Source organism: Vanessa tameamea, chromosome 12, assembly GCF_037043105.1.
Source record: "Vanessa tameamea isolate UH-Manoa-2023 chromosome 12, ilVanTame1 primary haplotype, whole genome shotgun sequence".
NCBI lineage: Eukaryota > Metazoa > Arthropoda > Insecta > Lepidoptera > Nymphalidae > Vanessa > Vanessa tameamea.
In genome coordinates, this window is record NC_087320.1 from 819736 (window position 1) to 837461 (window position 17726).

General features: G+C 36.9%; 2 protein-coding genes and 1 long non-coding RNA gene across 4 annotated transcripts in view; 1 reads left to right on the top strand and 2 right to left on the bottom strand.

The window, feature by feature from the left end:
* LOC113402449 (uncharacterized) overlaps nucleotides 1-4303 on the top strand; it is a 35392-nt gene extending 31089 nt beyond the window's left edge. The window contains exons 9-17 of one of the 2 annotated variants that reach the window (XM_026642708.2): nucleotides 60-307; nucleotides 691-910; nucleotides 1156-1229; nucleotides 1309-1788; nucleotides 1861-2257; nucleotides 2527-2629; nucleotides 3154-3699; nucleotides 3887-4017; nucleotides 4154-4303. In XM_026642708.2, coding sequence (XP_026498493.2) covers nucleotides 60-307; nucleotides 691-910; nucleotides 1156-1229; nucleotides 1309-1788; nucleotides 1861-2257; nucleotides 2527-2629; nucleotides 3154-3699; nucleotides 3887-4017; nucleotides 4154-4284 — 2330 coding nt within the window. In that variant the 3' untranslated portion in view covers nucleotides 4285-4303. The remainder of the gene's footprint in view (nucleotides 1-59; nucleotides 308-690; nucleotides 911-1155; nucleotides 1230-1308; nucleotides 1789-1860; nucleotides 2258-2526; nucleotides 2630-3153; nucleotides 3700-3886; nucleotides 4018-4153) is intronic. The other variant, XM_064216507.1, reaches the window with a different exon arrangement.
* Nucleotides 4304-4652: 349 nt separating this feature from the next.
* LOC113402452 (uncharacterized) lies at nucleotides 4653-8893 on the bottom strand. The gene is made up of 2 exons (XR_003369227.2): nucleotides 5024-8893; nucleotides 4653-4951 (listed from the first exon to the last, which is right to left on the bottom strand). It is a non-coding gene; the product is annotated as an uncharacterized LOC113402452 (long non-coding RNA).
* A 557-nt stretch (nucleotides 8894-9450) lies between these two features.
* Nucleotides 9451-17726, bottom strand: part of LOC113402408 (protogenin B-like) — a 108464-nt gene continuing 100188 nt past the window's right edge. Inside the window, exons 10-24 of the mRNA XM_064216579.1 lie at nucleotides 17532-17723; nucleotides 17356-17447; nucleotides 17189-17273; nucleotides 16389-16565; nucleotides 16071-16194; nucleotides 15512-15658; nucleotides 14755-14888; nucleotides 14269-14432; nucleotides 14073-14178; nucleotides 13384-13571; nucleotides 12858-12990; nucleotides 11822-11909; nucleotides 11429-11489; nucleotides 11112-11186; nucleotides 9451-10700 (exon numbers count right to left, since the gene is read on the bottom strand). Coding sequence (XP_064072649.1) covers nucleotides 10395-10700; nucleotides 11112-11186; nucleotides 11429-11489; nucleotides 11822-11909; nucleotides 12858-12990; nucleotides 13384-13571; nucleotides 14073-14178; nucleotides 14269-14432; nucleotides 14755-14888; nucleotides 15512-15658; nucleotides 16071-16194; nucleotides 16389-16565; nucleotides 17189-17273; nucleotides 17356-17447; nucleotides 17532-17723 — 2072 coding nt within the window. The 3' untranslated portion in view covers nucleotides 9451-10394. The remainder of the gene's footprint in view (nucleotides 10701-11111; nucleotides 11187-11428; nucleotides 11490-11821; nucleotides 11910-12857; nucleotides 12991-13383; nucleotides 13572-14072; nucleotides 14179-14268; nucleotides 14433-14754; nucleotides 14889-15511; nucleotides 15659-16070; nucleotides 16195-16388; nucleotides 16566-17188; nucleotides 17274-17355; nucleotides 17448-17531; nucleotides 17724-17726) is intronic.

The window sequence follows — 17726 nt, forward strand, 5'->3', positions numbered from 1 at the left end:
TTTTACATCTTATTTTATTAAGGATAATCTTTATCAAATACAATATTTCTTAATTTCAGGGATATCCCGCTCTTTCACTCGGAAGCTGCATGAGTGGGAAAAATCTCGAGGCATAGCCCCGGAAGCATCTACGTCAGCGCTGTTGCGTGCCGCACGGACCAAGGTGAAGCTGCCGACGGCGCCGCTGACGCGCACTCAGTCAGATGGCAGCGTTGCGCCCTCCACGGGGTCGGGCAGAGTACACGCGTCTAGTCTTAGCGTCAACGATGCTGATGACTTCGAATCCGAATACGAGAGAGATCATTATGTGAGTACTCACTTCATTAGTTTGGTGACTAATTAAATACGTAATTAATTTGGAGTAACGTGCAAAAGGACGTTATTTTTGATTAGAAATTGTTAATAGGTTAACCCATTAAATTATGTATCCCGGATAAATGCCCGGAAAGTGAAGTCACAGCAAATAATAAATATTACAACAGCAGCAACATCTAAAGATATTGATGTACTGCTAGTTCCTACATCGTTATTAAAACATAGCTAAAAATAATGTCTGTAAACATTATCGATCTGCTATTTTACTATACTTAAAAAACAGACTTTGACCTTAAGTCTCATAAGTTAAAAAAAGTTACCATGCAAATATACACGCAATATAATTATAATTTAAAAATCATACCGTTATTTTAGTTGGATGGCGGTGATGAATGTCACGGAGGAAATTCTCGCGCGGCGGTTCTCGTTGAAGTAGAGGCGGAGGAGATCTGCACGGCGGCACCTCTCATGGCAGTGTCACCACGCCACACTGCTCAGAAACCCATCTACACATATGGACAGGCGGAAGCCAGACATTTATGCGAGACTAGTTCCGCCGTTACTGGCACTGCCGTTCTGCAACCGAATGGAGCTGGTAGGAATAATTAAGTTACAAATGCGGGTTTTATGGAGGCGATTAAGGAAAATAAAATTGAAGTTAAAAATCATAATCGTTAAAATTAAACCGAATTATTTAACCAAATTGTTAAGAACTTTATTGTTGTAAATTTGATCTGACGTAGTCTACACATAAGCAAAGAAGCCTTTTATAGTTTAAATTAAGGAAACTAGTATTTTTAAATGTCGCATTATATATTCTGTTTTCTAGAATTTCCACAGTTATTCTTTCAGATTCCCGTTGCGTGAAGTCAGTAGAACAATCGTCGATCAAAACAAAGACTTCCCGCGAACAGGTAGCCCAGTGCGTCACTTTCTAAATTACTACCCTTACCTCAAATAAATTTATATCTCTGATCATGTATCTATTTTCAGTTAACAGTTCTCGAGAGGAGTCCGAGAATGAAGATAGTCAGGCAACCAAGTATAGAAGAAGACGCAAAATTTATAAGAAAAACAATTGAAGAAATTGAAAGAGGCTCGAACCGATGCAAAGAAAACGTCAAGGGTAACGTTTATAAACCAAACACGTCATATGAAAGACCAAGCCCCTCGACGAGCAAAAGTTCCAGTATAAAAAACCTTAAACAATTCGACAACTTTAAAGAAAACGGTAAAGACAGTAATGATGAAAATAAGGAAGATTATAAACGAAAAGAGACAGATAAAAGCAATGGTAAAAAGAAAACAAAATCTCGCGCCAGACTCGAAAGAGAACAGTCGAAGCCATCCGAGAGTGATACGGAGCCCGAGGTAGATACTGTTACCGTAGAAATACCGCGCAGACGTAAAAGACCACGTAAGCCCTCTGAAAAACCTAGGACTCCACCACTTCACTCCGACTCCGATGGCGAGGTAAGACTAAACACTTAATTACCAACATTTTCAGAAAAACTTAAAACATATTATATTTTGCTTTTACCCTAGGTATTCGTTTTGAAGCTTAAGGCACCAGAAAATCGTGACGTTTCGCCAGAAGTAATAGTAAAAACAACTAGAAAAATATTTTCTCCAGTTGTCCGAAGCGGTGAGTCCATTCCCAGAGCTGTCATTTCCGTAGATGTAGAGGATTTGGATGAAGTTAGACCTGCACCTCCAATGAACAAAAAATCTGAAACAAGGTCACAAATAGAACTAAACAGAGGCAAACAAGAAATAAAGAAGTCGAAAGATTCTGGTGATCCATTAGAAGAAGAACAGAAATCTAAAAGTAGACCACCTCTTCCGTCATCTCCAACTTCTCAAAGAAAGCCGACACCAAAAGAAACAGCGCCGTCTATTCGCATCATGATTCAAAGATATAATAAGAAAATAAATGAAGAAGGTAAAATATTATTATAATATTACAGATTTCAATAAATAGTAATGTCTTCCTATGAATTTTTAATGATAATTAGGCGTTGTAAATTTGGAATGAAAAGCTTATCCCGCATACAATTATCGCAATTTAACTTCTCATATATGAACAGTGAAATATATTGTTATTATATAAACTATAAGCTATGAGAAATTATATGCATTAATCCCTAGTAATATTACCTCCATCTTTGCTCGATTTGTTCTAAGTTAAAACTGCTATGACGCTACGAACAGGTCCACCGTCAGGAGCTAGCAGTGGTGCCTCGTCTCCTGCTTGGCGGTCACCTAAGTCTGAGAGACGACGACCTCCGGACATGCCCGTTGGTGTTAATATCAGGTAATCCATTTTAAGACACATTACATTAATATTTTTATAAGCTTTCCAAATGCGAAATTAACCAGAAATTATGACATACAGTTTGGTAAAAAACTAACATTTAAAAAATAGTTCTATATATCCCAGTGCTGGACATAAGAAGATCCTCGTCTCAGCAGTAAATTTGGGCTTAAAAAATAGTAAATTTGGCTTGGCTCTACTTCATTACAAGTAAATGAATATAAATATATGTAGCAAGGTTACTCAGTGGGTAATGATTATCCGTATGTACCTACGCTCATGATTAAATATTCATTTTAGTAGTGAATCTCAAACTTTAATATTATATCATCTTCTTTTTCATTAAATAATATACTACATGGTGAGACTACCCGTAAATAGTCGAACATTTGCCAAGATCGTTTTGAAATGTATTTTTTTTTAATTTTAATGTTATATTATCTACTGTTGGTTGTCCTATTGCAAATAAAAATATAATGTAGGTTTTCTATATATTCAAAAATAAACTAATTTTTTGGCAATAGAAACAACCCGTTCCTCGAGAGAGAAGTGCAGAAGTCAGCGAGCGCCTGCCAACTATCACGACGAGATCAGACATCAGCTGAAAAAAATCTTGTACCCACAGAACAAACTCAAGACGGAGTTTTGAAATCCCTTAGTGCTAATGCACTACACCCGGATAAGTCTAGAAGTTTTGTTTCGCCGCCAAAAATTGATGACTGTCAAGAAACAGAAAATACAACAGCGAGTACGGATACTATCGTCCCGATAAACATAGATAACCACATTAGAGCCGAGAAGACTGATACACAGCTAACAGTATTAAGACAACAATCGGAATCCGTGATCCCAAATTTGTCCAGGTTTATCGCTAACAGTCCTTGTTTTTTTGAGAGATCATTATCAGCTGTCGAATCTCCAGCTCCGTCGAGAGAGGCTGAGGCGATGGCCATTAAACTCTCCGAGAGAGCGGCGCGGATTAGGGCAGCGAGGGATAAATTTCTATCTTCAACCACCCCCATGAGGCGCGAGGGCACGAGCTCTGCCAGTGACTTGAGACCAGTTGATAGGTAAGAGGTTTTATATTAAATATGTATTTTTATAGCCTTGCAGAGGGTATAAAGGCATAGTTGACATCTTATTCGACGTCCCAATCCAAACGGAATCCATCCACGCTTTGAAACGGATAAGATTTTTTTTTGTATCTATATAAATAATAAGAGTTCTAATGACATTTATATATATTATTATTACCAGATCAAGTCGAATAAGTTGCGAAAGTGACGTAGGGGACAGCCAAGATCTGGCACAAGAGGCAGCGCTCGGGCGCAGCGCGTCTACGGGCATGGTCAACGTGGACCGAGAAGCTTGGCAACGAGTCGCAGAAGGTTTGTTCTGACCATCTTTTTCCACTGGAAACCACCTATTTTTGATGCTTAAAGATACACAAAGGAATTAGTTAAAATAAAGCATACTGTAGATATAAATTTTATAATCTGTTTAACATATATCCAGTAAATGCAGGTCCCCGTCGAGAGCGCCCTCGGTCGCGATTCAGCTTGGCACGGCTGGCGGCCAAGCTGCGTCGGAAAGAAGAAAGTGCCGTCTCACGCCTCTGCCGACAGAGCCTGCTCGTGCAATTGCGTAAACAGTAAATAAACTACTCTGTAAACCCATTGTGTATTATTGAAGCGCATTTACAAATGTATTTACTTGAATTTTGTAGGAAAATATGACGAGAGACTTTTGAATATATACATTATTTATTTATCATAATGATGGTTTACTCACTTCCCAAAATTTACCATCTTTAGATTTGGGCACAAATTAATATGGAGGAAACCTGAATGTGTCTAATTTAACTGAAATTCTGTCACTGTCTCATCATCCTCATTGGATATAGAGGGTATAACCTCAAAGGGAGGCGACGATTAGCGCAGCAGTGAGCCGTTTAGATGCTGTTAATTAACTGTTACTCTTATTTGCTGAATACTAATTACGGGGCGTGAAATAAAAGTCACGGTAGCATTTATTTTCAAATTTAATATCATTTTCAATCTTGACAATACCGCAGCAACACACCGTCAACCACATTCAATATTTTTGGTAACAATAGTTACCATATCAAAATGTGAAGTTGGAACTAATAATAACTTTATTATCAAAAACACTACAATTCAGTTATTTATTAGTAATAATTATAAGACTCAAGAGAACACTTATAAACAACGTTAATGGGTAATTTGGTTGAGGTAGATTCAATTATAATTTACAACTAATTCATTATTTTCGGAAACATGAATATTAGGAACAAATTATTTACTCGTTTCTATAAAGTAATATATTGCTTAAGGTATTTTCTTGCGAATGTTTGTTTTATATATTATATGGAACCGCAGTTTACTATTTAAAGATTTAATTTAAATAAAACTAATGATTTATTAATATATATAGCAACGTCATATATAAATGCTTTTGTTCAAAGGACCTTAGGAAACTTACTCGAAAACGGAATAAAGGTATCTCGAATGTTTTAGTAGATACTGGTAACAAAACAAAAAATCTACGAGTTTTTACATATTCCTAGTATTCATGTCCCGTTTTTTTTTTTTGACGAAATCTTATATTATTCTTATACAAAACTAGAATATTTCGATTTTTTTTTTGTAATTGTAATAAATAATTTATTATTTATTACAATTAGATATAGACTAACGCAAAACAGAGATTTTATTTTAAGTTTGATAATGTTTACATATTAAAATGAAAAATGTTACGTAATTAGACGATTTTCACAAATCATTAATTTGTAACAAATTTCAGCGGAAACATCACCAAATAATTTGATTAAATTAATTCGATATTTAAAAAAATATATGTATAAGCTTGGTCGTAGATTAAGTAAATAAAACAAAGTCGAAATATTCCAGCCGATTAACTTAAACTGGGCTCGTTACTGAGCCACACAATATAATTACATTGTAAGTATAATAATTACACAACAACTTCTTAACTTACTCTTCTAAGTAAGGATGACTTGTAATTAATTCTTATTTCAAACTAACAAAACGTAAATAAATTTAATAATAACTTGATTTATTTTCCATTTTTAAATCAGTTAATTTTATTCATAAAATAAAACAATAATGAAAAAATATATCGTTACTCATTATAAATGGTACGTTTGGATCACGTAAGAAGGTTAAAACTATTTAAATTATCACAAGTCATCCTTAAAGCCGAACTTTTCGCGTACCAAATTATTGAAACAACATATAAAATATGCAAGCAAGTATGCAAACACAAAACAAAATATAGAGAAAACCAAACAGATCCCTCCTTATGGAAGAAAGACAAACGATAAAAAATAATAATAAATACATAAATTAAACCTGAATCGTGTAAAAAAATCTTTTAACTGGACGCATTTGTCTAAGTACATACATCACCGTCACTCGAAATAAAACGTTATTGCAAAGTAAATAAAGGCGATAATTATGTGATCCTATCGTGCGTTGAAAATTTGATTATATAACATATTAACAGTTTCATATGATCGTTATAATTGTAAAACTATTGCATTGTGATATGACATTATTAAAATATATTATGTTGAACATGGCAGCACCGTCAAGACTTATAGAATTAAAAAAAGTTTTAAATAAATATAAACGGTAAACAATAATTGTAAGTGTAATTTTATTCGTCATGACGGTGTTGCCAGTTCAACTAAAACAGTAAACAACTAAATAATCCAGTGTGAAAATCTATTGCAGCCATAAGTGGAATGTGTTGTATAAACATTGCTATTGATATAAAATAATGGAATGGAAATAAACGCTCTGTAACAAAAACACCATCAAAGGGTAACTCAGATAACGCTACATTCAAACATTGTCCAAAAAGTTTTTAGTAATAATGCCTTCATCGTCACATTTTTAAGTAGAACTTCTCCAAGGAATAATATGTCATGTTTATTCAATATTCATGAAAAAAGACCATAATTGTCGTAAGACGATCAGTGGGACTTTGAAATATATTATGCATAATAATTATTAATAATGTAAAGAAAAATATGTGAAGGTATGTTAACAAAATTGTAATTATTAATTTAAATATAAAATATTGATTTTGAAAATTATTAAATTGTAAAAATTAATAACCGATAACAATAATGTTGTCAGTAGCCTTGTTGTACAGAAAATACATACAAATATATGAAAAGTGTCAAGTGAAGCGTACAATAAAGAACTTCGTTCCAAATATCGTTTAAACGAACAAACCGTGTTTTACGTATTATATAATAGATACAACTTAAATAAATAATCGTATATCTTAAATAATAATATAACTTTTTTAATGACAACTTGGTCTGCATTATTTTTGTTTAAATTACAACAGCGCCATCTAGTTCCCATCCGTACCGTAGATTATAAAACCTATTTGCCTTCCTCTTGAGTCATTTAACAATTAATAAAATATTGCAAAATGAGATTCGAAATAATTTTACCGAGGCACGTTTATCAGGCTTTTGTTCGTAATTCACTCCAAGGACGGACAAGCCACAAGAAAGAAAGCTATACATATAAAATTAATATCATTGGAGTCGTACTCGTTAACTGTATTATTACATACTTATTCTATAAAAATCCTTATTTTGATTAAATATCTATCTAATGCTCAATTTATAAATTATATCATTTTATTTTATTATTATTAGCCATTTAAAATATTTATTTTGAAATTTTGCCATTTATTTATAACATTTAAAACTTTTTTATACTGCAATATTTAATCAAAGCAAAGATTGCACTAGTACAGCCAACGTCGAATAAAATGATTTGAAACTGAAACGAAGTGTGCAAAAATAATACTTCAGACAATAACGGCGCTGACTGTACCGTCGCTAATTTATGATAATAAATACATGTTGTACGTTATTCAGGTATCTGTTATTGCTTTAAACTAATATTTTGGTTCGAGGGAAAACTGAAACGTATTAATATCACATGTCGGTCAATTGTATGCTAGGGAGGAGAAAAGTGACTTCAACAAGTATATTGATTCTGAACAGTGTCATTTTATGAAGTGACCGACATGACCTAAAATTAAAACTGTAGTATATAAAAATAGAAAAACGTAATACAAAAGTGGAGTTCTATAACCACATAATACAATATGGCTTAATCTACACAAATTGATTGAAATTAATTAAAAACAACACAACCTCGAGTGAACTCGTGAACATGTGTTAGTGACATATATACACTCTACTCTTAAATTATTAATCTATTTGTCTATGGTTTTGAACATTCTTAAATCAGTGTTGCCAATTATTTCATTAAATGTATCAAGAAATAAAAAAGGTTTGTTAAGACATTACTTAAGTTCATATGTGAATTTTTTTAAATAATTTAATTGGCAACACTAATACATTTCTATAGATAATGCAATTGTCAGTGTTTGGTTGTAATTGGTCCGATGGACGATTTTGTTTTATTTCTAATGAGGAGTAACTCAATGCCGGGGAAATTTACAAAAAATACGATTATTTTTTTCAATATATTGAGCTGACTTGTTGTTGAAACTGCAACAGTTGCCAACAATTATAGCGGAAACGTGCCATAATAATTACCCCTCATTAATATAGAAGACAACAGCGAAATTCTAGCACGTGCTAAAGCAATTTTACAAAACGTAAAATAAATTTTTAAACCTGCTCGATTCGACGTGCCCTATTCCAAAAATCGAAGCTTAAGACCCTGTGACAAAAACCTAGCGTCAAAGATAATATTCTAGACTTTTAATACCCTAACACTAGACCTAAGTTAGCTTAGTGTAATTGAAGATTCAGGTACATTGTCGGCGATTCCCCCTTTTTTAATTATATTTTAAACTGAGTTTAGATTTTATATTATATTTACAAACGCCGTTGGTGTTTTAAAAAGACACAATTTTATTTTTAATCTAGAAATATTTCAATAACATTTTGTAATTACAAAATAATATAATATTGTGTGGTTTCGATAATAACTATTTTATATAGTGGAATTGTATTTACGATAATGACCTTTTAAAACACGCAGCTTATTAATACAACTTACTTTTATACATAAATTGTACCTAGGTGCTTCGCGTGACAAAAATAAATAGATATAAATGATAGTTCATTTTAAATTTAAATAAAAAATACTTTGCAACGTTCCGTTTTTAATTCATCGTTTCCTTATTTGCTATGACAAAAAAGGCTAATTTATTTGCATTTTAAATGTTAAAAATTATACTTTCGGAAAATTGCAAAATACTTCCTTTGTGTTCTATAAAATAAATATGTACGCATGTTTTGAAAAGCGAGTAGTGTGGCGTGATCTGAATTAACCGTGTGCGTCTACAGAAGTTGTTGTAAACATTAATATGGAAGGTATTTAAAAATCAAATGTACAAACATTTTGAAATTTTCAAATACAGAACTTAAATAGCTACAATAAATTAAAAAAAAAACACTATCTAACCAGAAGTTTGCCGTTGCGTATAACCGCCTGTCGATGGGCATTAGAAAAAAACTTAAACGATCCAACATTAAAATCGTAACATCTAAAAGAACCTTACAACGAATAAAATGAGGTAGATTCAAATTGTGATATGGAATTATGAACAACGAACTTGCTTTTTTTTTAATTTTCAAAAAAGAATCAAGTTCAATGTCACCGGAGAGGTTTTATATAATATAACGTTTTTGTAACATTTTTAACGATAACGAGTTTTTTATATAACTATTTGACGTACATTACATAATATCAGTAGTTCGTTGTAATATTATTTTTTTTTCATTTTAATAAACTTTTCGAATATTTATTTTTTTAATCTATCTACGTATTTTTTTATTTATTTTTCTCGTGTCTATGTAAAAAAAACAATGTTTGGCGTGATTAAAAACTGCTAATAAAACTTTAACAGGTATATAATATATATAAAAAAAATGTGCGTTTCAGTAAAAAAAAAGTAGAATTATATTAGTGGTGTGACGTATAAGTATATAGTTTATGTGGAATGTAGATTATGAAGATAACAGATAGCTTCTAAGGCTTTGTCTAAATAAACTGTCTATGAAAAAAAATCAGAAATAAATACGTTTTTCAACATCAATAAATACGATCGAGATATTTACATGTATCAGGTAATAAAGGGCTGGTTGTACTCTGTTCGCTCGAGTTGCACTAACGGTGAACTGTTATACTTTAATTGGTGTTTTGGTGTGTACTATTTGCAGGCACTGTATTCAACCTATAAATATATAATTACGTGGTAAGCCGATCAACGGCGCAATGAAATATTTGAGGTTATTTTTTTCGCGCCATTTTAACCTTATTGTCTCGGTGATTATAATCTCAGGCCGATAAACGCTATATACACGCCACGGAGGGCACTAAAATGCCTATATACATTTGAATTTTATTTTAAAATGGACTCTATTGCGTTTAGTTTAAGCGAGAATAACTTTACGTGTATATTTTTTTCTGAGAACTAAATAACTGGATACCCGTACTATTGTTTACTTTAAAATCAGCCTTCGTTTGAAAATAAAGTCTATTAGGAACAAAACGCCAAGCTATCCTCGCGCAAACCGGTCGTAAACCTCCGTCTAATATAAAACTGAACTGTACAACATCTCATCCTATTCAGCTTAACTATTCGTAACCGGTTAGAACCGGCCTAGGGTCGCCTACACCCCATGTAGTTCTGAAAACCCGCGGCGTGTTATATTTCAACCGTTAGGCTGCAACGTGGGTTGAATTTTGCTGTTGTCGAGTTGAAATTCGGTACTTCTGGTCAGTTCGGAGTTCATGTTGTCGTCCGGCAGCTTGCTGAAGGAGTTGTTGGCGCTCAGGTTCTGCGAGGAGCGCGACAGGTCGTACTCGGGCCGGCGAGACGTGTCCAGCAGGTTGTAGGCGGACTCGTCCAGCACCGTCTCCATGGTGGCGTCCAGCTCGGGCCGCGACACGTCGAACGCCTCGTAGGCCTGCGGCTCGGCGCGGCGGGGCTTCTTCATCCTTCCGTTTGGTGTTTTTGACTATGGATACAAAGGTTTCTTAATGTGGCACATTTGGATGTTAAAAATGACAAGAAATACTTATATAGACCACGTGTATTTGAGCGGTTACCTTCTCCCGTAGACCAAGTTAAGGCACTACAAGTTATATTAACCACTTTTTATTTTCGACTTTGTACCTCCACCTGTAGGATCTGAGCTCCCAAGGTTGGTGGCTCATAGGCGATTTCAGAAATTGTAAATATTTTTTACAGTGCCAATGACTTTGGGGTGAGGTGACCACTTTCCATCAGGTAGCCAAGCTGCAAATACACGCCTATCGTTTATAAATAAAAAAAAATGTCATTAAGATTGACTTATTACAAAACTCCTTTTAGAGGAAACAAGTGTATTTGGAACGATACGGAAGAGAGCGACAGAGTGGGTACTCACGGCGGGGTTCTCCGTGATGTGCACGTGCCCGTTGAGCAGCGGCTCGCCCGCGCCGCCGTTGGACACGCGCGCCGTCTGTCACAACATCTGACACATTACACACGCACACACACAGCGAGCGCTATTTCTTAGGGATTTTCTAGCATTTAATAATATGAGAAAATATGAGAAAATAACAAAAAATAAAAATAATTAAAATTAAAAATAATCATCTTGAGACCATTGTTCTATTTTTAAATCGCTTATGAATGTCGTTTTAGTGTAGAACTAAAATTACTAAAATATTATTATCCATGATAACTCTTTGTGTAACCTACCTTCATTTCAGAGCCCTCCTCTTCTTGCCCTTCGACTGTTGTGACGGGCGTTCTTCGCGTCCTATAAAAATACATGTTTTTAAAATAGGCATATTATACACGATCAACATAATATTTAAAGTCTCTCAGCTATTAGGTTCTAAGTAGTAACATAGACTATTAAATTATGTCATTAATGTAATACTAAATACTTTAATTCATTTTGTTTATACCATTGATGAAAATGAGATGTTTTCATTCATATTCCATGTAATGAAAATGATATAACTGTCTTTCAGTGAACATGCAAATTGAAAAATCCATGCTATGCGACACTAGAGACTCATCGAACTTCATAACAGCTTATCCAAAACTTATATAACGTGTAACGGAACAGAGAAGTAGGGGTCGTACCGCTGCGAGGCCTTGCTGCGAGTCCAGACCCTGTGCGCGACGGCGGCCAGCGCGCAGCACACACACAGCGCACACGCCACGCCCAGCCCTGCGCACAAGACTCTCTCAAACTCTCTCTTGTTCTAATACACACACCGGATAACGCAGGGACTCCATTTCGTCAAATATTATTCTTATAAAATGTGTAATACTTATTATATAATAAGACAAAAATACGATTTTTTTAATTTTATTTTATGTAGGTAAGGGGACCGGCAATAGGTGGTAAGTGGTCACCATCGTTCAATCACCATCACCATCTTTCAATCCGAAACACAACAATACACTTAGTTCATTGCTGTTTGGTGGTAGAATATCTGTGGAGTGGGCGGTACGGTACCCACGTGTGATATCTAATATTGTTCTAAGATTATTTAATTTTGACGACAGAAAAATGCAAGCCAAGATATAGATCTGATATTCAAAAAATGTTTTCATCGCACGTATAATAAATATACACATTATCTAATAATTATAATATGTATGAAATGAGAGTGCAAAAAAAAAAAAGTTCATTCCACCCGTTAATATATGAATAATTTGTATTGTTTTGTGATATGTCGCAAACGAATTGTTACCAAATAAGAATCTAGCAAAAACTTCTATGATTTATAAATAAAGCGATTTGAGGCTGACATAAATGTTCATCAATAAATCACATTTGTTTTTATCCGATTTTAAAATAATCAAGAGCCGCAGAAGAGAAGGTCCTTCTTAATTCGTACCTGCACTGTTCCTTTTCAATTTACGAATTGGTTGTGATTATTTGTAAATCTTTGCATGCGGTTGTGATTTATCATGAAGTATGAAGTGAAATAGAAAAAAGTCATGAAATATATACATTATAAAATCAAATTTCTAACCCATGCATCGACAATTGTATAATGGACTAATTATATATACTTTTAGAACATACAGCAAACATATTTAATAACTGATGTCGATCGAGTGATGTTTTGTATTTAAAGTATCTTTCCATAGTAGTAGTGTCACCCACCTATGTAGTAGTAGAAGTGATCACCGACGGCGGCGGGTGGTCGCGGCGGTACCGTCAGCACGTGCTGGCGCCGGCCGCCGCCCGCAGCCGTCACCATCACGTACACCGGCAGGTTAGGGTCGAGGTTCGTCAGCTGCAGCGACAGTAACATTCAATGCTGTTATTTAGGTACTAAGTTAGGTAATAAACACTGCATATGATAAAACCCGTAATCAAATACTGGTAAATTCAATACAGAGGGCGATATTTATTTGCAGTATCTCGTGGCTGTTTATGACATACTAATTGAAATTAATATGAAATTAAAGACACAATAAACAATATTAATAGACCAAAATAATAGAAAATAATAAAAAACAAATTTTTAGTCAGCGCTTAATTTTTGTACCAAAATATGTATGAATAAAATGTACCATTTTTACCCCGATAATATACTCTTATAGGTTATACACATAATCGACATTAGAAAAGACTAAATCTGTAAGACACAAAAAGGGTTGTGATAGTATCAAGTGTGAGGCCGCACCTCCACGTCGGGCTCGGTCACGTTGAGCACGCGCCAGTCGTCCAGCGGCTGCGTGATGTTCTGCGCGAAGCGCACCGCGCGCGCGCCCGCCGCGCCGCCCGCGCCGCCCGCGCCGCCCGCGCCCGCCGCGCCCCCCCACCACACGCGCACGCCCGCCGCCGTGTACGCGTACTTCAGGTCCTTGGCCTCTGCGGGGACACACACCTCACGGTCAGGGGCCGCCTCGCGGAGGGAAGTGCAATAGAGATTTCGACAAGTTAACAATCTTAATGTAATATTTCTGTTTGACTGACAAACAGAAATAAAAATGTTCAAATTAATTAGTAAATTAATAATTAGGGCTTCAACTCCTTTGTTAGCCATGAGGCCTCCTGACCTTTAAATCCGGCTCTGGCAGAAGGGAAGACATTTAATTATTTATTGTTTCTTTACAAGCGTTATTAAAATATATTTAACAATTATAGTAATATCTTTAAAATATTTTATTGCTTGAGTTCTACTTCTGAGGAGAACATTGGAAGCATATCCACCCTCGCAGATCCCCTACAGCCAGAGCCCCTGGATACACTCGCGGCCGAACTTCCATGGGAAATATGTAAGTTACCTCACTATTGTTTCGTACACTTCCGGACATGAGACAATTTATTGTCAGCAATAATTAAACACATGTATAATTAAGCGGCACTCACCCAATTCCTTCATCGGCGCGGGAATGTTTAGAATGGGGCTGTAGGCCAACGGCTCGTATCCCGTCACCATCACGTACGTCTGCTCCGTGGGCTCGATGCCGTTGATCTGAAAATATTCACAACAGTCACCCCCGGTGCCGATCGAGAGCCATCCCGGCGGGCGACGGGGGGCGACGGGTGGGGGGGCGGTACGCACCAGCGCCTGCGTGCCGTCGGCGTCCACGGCGGCCCACTGCTCCACGGGCAGGCGCAGCTGCGCGCTGTGGCGCACGGTGTACCGCGCGCGCGGCCCGCGCCACCACACCAGCAGCGCGCTCGCGTTCACGAACTTGTACGACAGCTCCTGGAAGCGCTGCGGACCTGCCGCCGGCGAGCGGGACGTACAGGGTTAGGTGAGGCGTTTGTACAAATTAGGAAGGACGGTGTCCCAACAATGCGACCCTGACTAGCCAAATTCATTTTTGAATCTGCTCCATGATGCCATAGTGGCGTAACCTCCTGTCAATTTTTGTAAAATTTGAGGCCCCGCGTCAAACTTTCGACCCCATGTGAAACCAAATGATGTCCTTAACACTTACAGTATTAAATTCCAATCGAATATAATATTTAAGTATAACTTGACTTAGTCCATCCAAGAAAGTCATAAGACATAATAAATTGAAACAGAACATAGATTTCATACCCTCCGGCTGTGTAGTGACGTGGTAAGGCGCGGTGAATGCACCGCCCCGTGCTCTGCCCGGGATCCGAACTTGCACCCGCACCTCGTACTCAGTATCTGGCTGGAGACCTTCTATAGTCGTAGTGGTTTTGTAGCTGAAATATTATACTATTTAGCAGATCTATTCGATATAGTATTATTCATTAAAGAAGTCACGCCCCTCCGCGTTTAATTATCATATATATATTTTTTTGTTATAGTGGGCAAACGAGCAGCAGGCTCACCTGATGGAAAGTGATTACCACCGCCCATGAACATCTGCAACACCAGGGGGGTCGCAGGTGCGTTGCCGGCCTTATTAGTTACATAATCGAATTTATATTCAGTCAGTTGCCTAACGCACAATAAGAGATAATGCCATGGTAACACACTAATGCACTCGAAAAATAAATTAACGTGGAGGGGTGCGCCTTTGTCAGAATAGTTCTATAATAGAATCACGATAATAGGATAATGTATTGATTTATAAGTCACAGCCTCTTGTCAAACCTCTGCAACTATTTTATGAGTAGTCCAAAAATATTCGGAGTCACCCTAATTTTTTGTTGTCTTTACGAAAATATGTTACTCGGCATATGTATATTTAATGCATGTATTTTATGCAACCAATTAGCAACCAATGACAAAATTATAAAATTCTCGTGACTAGACTTTGGTACACATTTGCGTTTACAATGTTTACTTTAAAATAAGACAGCGCCATTAAAAATGCAAGCACCTTTCCTGACACTCGTCATAGCCGTCGATTCTCCTCACGCAAACCATGAAGGTATATCTTGAAGCGTCTTCACACCGCCACTTCAGTGTGAACCACCGTTCCCCCACCTCGGTCACTTCTAGGTCTTGAGGTAGAACTGTTACCACGCTAAAGAGATATACATAAATTATATATAAATTAATAATCTCTTCATAATTAATTAATACCATTTATAAGCTGCAGGGTTCATTATTAATGTTTTTGTATATGGGAAAGTGTTCAGGCAAACTGGGGCATCTGAGAGTAAAAAGTCATCACTGCCCCTTAAGCTTGCACTATAACCTTACACCCCTTGTGTCTGAAGTTACACTGGCTCACTGACACTTTCACTACTAAGTATTGCTGTTTGGAAGTATGATGTGTGGAATATATGATGAGTGGGATGTACCGAGTAAGGCAGATTGCACCTACCTACCAAATAATACTTAATCGTACTGTATACAATCACAATATTTTTAGACATTTAATATCATAAATGTTAACAATAATATAAAAATAGTCTTGGAGACCAGAACCTCACCCGTCGTCGTTATCTTGCCCCGCAGTGGTAGTAGAGAACCAAGGCACCAGCGTCAGGTTCTGTGGGAGCCACTCCAAGGTTCGCGATCCCAGCAGTCGCACCAGGAGCGGAGAAGATGGAGGAGCTGGAAATATAACCATTGTACTTGTTTTATAAAATCATTTGAACAACAGACATTCACGACTGAGTCAAGTCATTGAATATTATGAGTAAGTTGGTTGAAGACCTGGATGGAAGCTTATTAACGACGAGCGACGAGGGTCACAGCACATACAATTCATAAGAGTGCGCTAGTGACGATATTCATTCCACAACTACCTGTCAATGTGTAGTTGACAACTTTCGCAGCCAAAGTAATATTGTGTTCTTCATCATGTGTTTCGTTCTCGCTTCGATACTGTAAAATCCACTCCATGACTCCTGGGGTTTCATCTGCGAACTGTTTCCAAGACACCAGCACCTTGTCGTCTTCTAATTTTGTTAACTTTATTGGAACTGTAAATAGGTTTGATGATTATGGATACGTTTAAATCGGATGACAACTGAGCGCGGCAGAGTTTTATTATAGCGAAATTCGACAAAAGTATAAATTTATTTTCAAGTTCATCACATTATCTTGGTTATACAAATGAATCATACAGGACATTTTTTTTTATTGCATATATATCGGACAACCAAATGGGCCATTTGATTCAGCCTTACATCGCTAATGCGCCACTAACCGTAGGATGTAAGATGTCATGTCCCTTGAGCCTGCAGTGACACGGGCTCATCTTTCAAACCCAAACAAAACAATAGTAAGTTTGGCTGTTTGGCGGTAGAATAGCTTATGAATGAGAGCTAACCTATCCAGACGGGCTCGCAGAAATTCATATCGACTGTTTTATAGTTAATAACGTACTTCGTTTGAGAAAAACTTAGATTCTTACTGAGTTTTCCCGGTAGCTGGTAGCGGAATAATGTAGCTTTTGATTCAATTTAATGTTGTAACGTGAGATTTAAAGACGGCATATAAAAGCATACTTTAATAAATTATACTACGATACGAAAGAATGATAGGTAAATATTTGATGGAATGCTCGTCAGTGATTCTAAAACGAATTCTAACACGTCATCACCTCCTTGGCCCTGACACACGACACTCTCCGACATATCGCTTGGTATGATATACTTGTTCGTAGGCGACGAGATGTATGCGCGCACCTGCGGAAGGACAATGCGTTATTTATACTACATTTAATGATATTCTTATTTCATTTTCAAAAGGAATACTGTCTTATCTTACTTGAAAGATGTAAGGTTTCAATGGTTCTCTAAGTCTAACGATCTCCTCGGTGTTTTGGTGAGGTTGTCCCGTGATCGCTACGCCATGTTTGTCTAGAAGCAAAAAATATGATGTAAAACCTACGTCACTTTACGAATTCTTTCCGTAGACACAGTGACACAGGAGCGAATGCATACCGGTGAGCGTGGCGTCCACGGTGTAGGTGACGACGCGCGCGGCGGCGGCGCGCCAGCGGAGCGCCACGGCGGCGGCGGCGGCGGGCGCGCAGCGCACCGAGCCCGGCGCCGCCGCGCCCGGCCCCGTCACCTCCAGGCGCGCCCAGCCCGACGCCCGCCGCCGCCCGCTGCGCGCGAAGCACTGGTACACGCCTG